This window comes from Penaeus monodon, chromosome 34, assembly GCF_015228065.2.
Source record: "Penaeus monodon isolate SGIC_2016 chromosome 34, NSTDA_Pmon_1, whole genome shotgun sequence".
In the NCBI taxonomy this organism is placed as follows: Eukaryota; Metazoa; Arthropoda; class Malacostraca; order Decapoda; family Penaeidae; genus Penaeus; species Penaeus monodon.
The window spans coordinates 2,262,123-2,264,110 of NC_051419.1; the positions used below are offsets into that span (position 1 = coordinate 2,262,123).

Here is a 1,988-nt window from a genome sequence, read left to right on the forward strand (position 1 = left end):
GATATACTTATTTTTCTGGAGGAATTTAATTCCTTAAACCAGCTAATATTTCCATCCCATTATTACAGCCAGTATATGTAAAAAGATCTTTATATGTGATATTATCATACAGATTTTATCCTTTCTTATTCAAGCCTTATATATATATATTTTTTTTTTTTATTCAAGAGATCAAAACTTGTAAGCTTTTTTTTCCCCCTACAAATCAGTGATAACTTTCAGCTAAAAGGTGCTTTGTTGTGCCTTCTCTAACATAAATATAAGTCGGATATGATGTGAACTGTTGTGATAGGCGATATTTCTTTCAATTGTATCTTCAACATGATTTTAGATATAAAGACTGTTTTTCTAAGCTTCTTGAATCCCCCCCAGGATTCTTATAAGCATGTGAAGGTAAGATTTTATTCCAGTCTTGTGAGATCTTTGTCACTGATGAAAACCCTTCAAAAACACATCTTTCAAATCAGAATGTTGTCTTCTAAATTATGTTTTATCTCCAGATCATGTAAGCTTTCGGGAAGTCTAGATCTGAGAGAAATTCAAGGCCTGCCAAAAGCAGTAGAGTACTAAATTGTACAGTAGCTTGGTTAGTGTTTATGAATGATGAAGACCTTCAACTGTGTAGAAAATTAGTAAGGATCTCTGATTAGGTTTTCTGTAATTTATATTTGCATTAAGTCAGGACTTGGTTTCTACACAGGACAGTTTATCATTTTTTGCCATGCTTCTGATGCAGTGGCTAAAAGTTGTGTTGATTCTGAAGGGTTTATTCAAGTTAGATGATTCTTATCTTACTGAGAGATAGCCATCAAGCCAATATTTGATAAAGATAAAAAGACCATTTTTATTTTTTATCTTTACAGTTTTTATTACTCTTTAAGGAGACCTTTTTCTTATGGCCACACCTCCTTGACAGCGTGTTCTACCTTACAGACTGTGTTGATCCTAAACCTGTACTGCAACCCCCAGAACTCTGCCAAGTCAGCTGATGGATCCCACTGTAAGTTGTCATCAGGACCTTACAAGTCTTTGATTAGAAAATGCAATACTTCATTAATTGGCACTACAATGTATTCTCTTTACTGACAAAAAAATTACCGGTAGAATAGGCATAGGCATTGACGAGAGTCAACTAAGCAAAGATAAGTAGATAGGAAGTCATACATCAGAAAGTTATAAAAGATGATTACTTAAAGATTCCTTTTATCAATTAAGATGAGAATAAAAGGTTGCAATTAGAAATTGATAAAGAATTCCAAGGACTTTATTGAGCCAGGCAGCACAACATGGATATTTACTCCTCCTTTGTGTTTTCTTTGGGACTAGCAACAGTCAGCGATGAGGAGATGCAGGAGCACTACGACAACTTCTTTGAGGAGGTTTTCGTGGAGTGCGAGGATCGGTATGGAGAAATTGAAGAGATGAATGTGTGCGACAACCTTGGGGACCATCTTGTTGGCAATGTGTATATAAAGGTCAGATAAGTGTGTAAGATATCTTGTTGTGGAGTTTGGTATCTGTTTTTGTTATAGTATTGGTGAAGGTTTATTTAAGGCCCTTAATCAGTAATAGATCCTTTTTATCTTCTATTTCTTTTTTGTTTCCTTTTATTCGTACTGTTATAATGAAATAACATGTAAACAGAAGAAAAATAATTATATCTTTCCTCTTTCAATACATACAGTTCAAATACGAAGAAGATGCTGAAAAGGCTGTTGTTGACCTCAATAACCGGTGGTTTGGGGGTCGAGCAATCCATGCAGAGTTGAGTCCTGTAACTGACTTTCGAGAGGCATGTTGCCGTCAGTATGAAATGGGGTGAGTGCTTGTGTTTGTGTTTTCATGTGAATACTGCTTGTTTAAGGTGATAATAAGTTCTATCATCTGGAAGGTGTAGTATGGAATAGTAATTTGTTCACTTATAAGATATATCATTTGCAAGAAATTGTGTCCTAGGATATTTAAATTATATAAAAATCATGTTAGTT

The 1,988-nt window shown here is 34.4% G+C and overlaps 1 protein-coding gene across 1 annotated transcript in view; it reads left to right on the forward strand.

The window, feature by feature from the left end:
- LOC119594517 (splicing factor U2AF 26 kDa subunit-like) overlaps window positions 1-1,988 on the forward strand; it is a gene marked incomplete in the record, with an annotated part of 10,928 nt that overhangs the window by 4,987 nt on the left and 3,953 nt on the right. Inside the window, 3 exon segments of the mRNA XM_037943547.1 lie at window positions 934-1,000; window positions 1,327-1,475; window positions 1,685-1,818. Of these exon segments, the coding sequence (XP_037799475.1) occupies window positions 934-1,000; window positions 1,327-1,475; window positions 1,685-1,818 (350 nt within the window).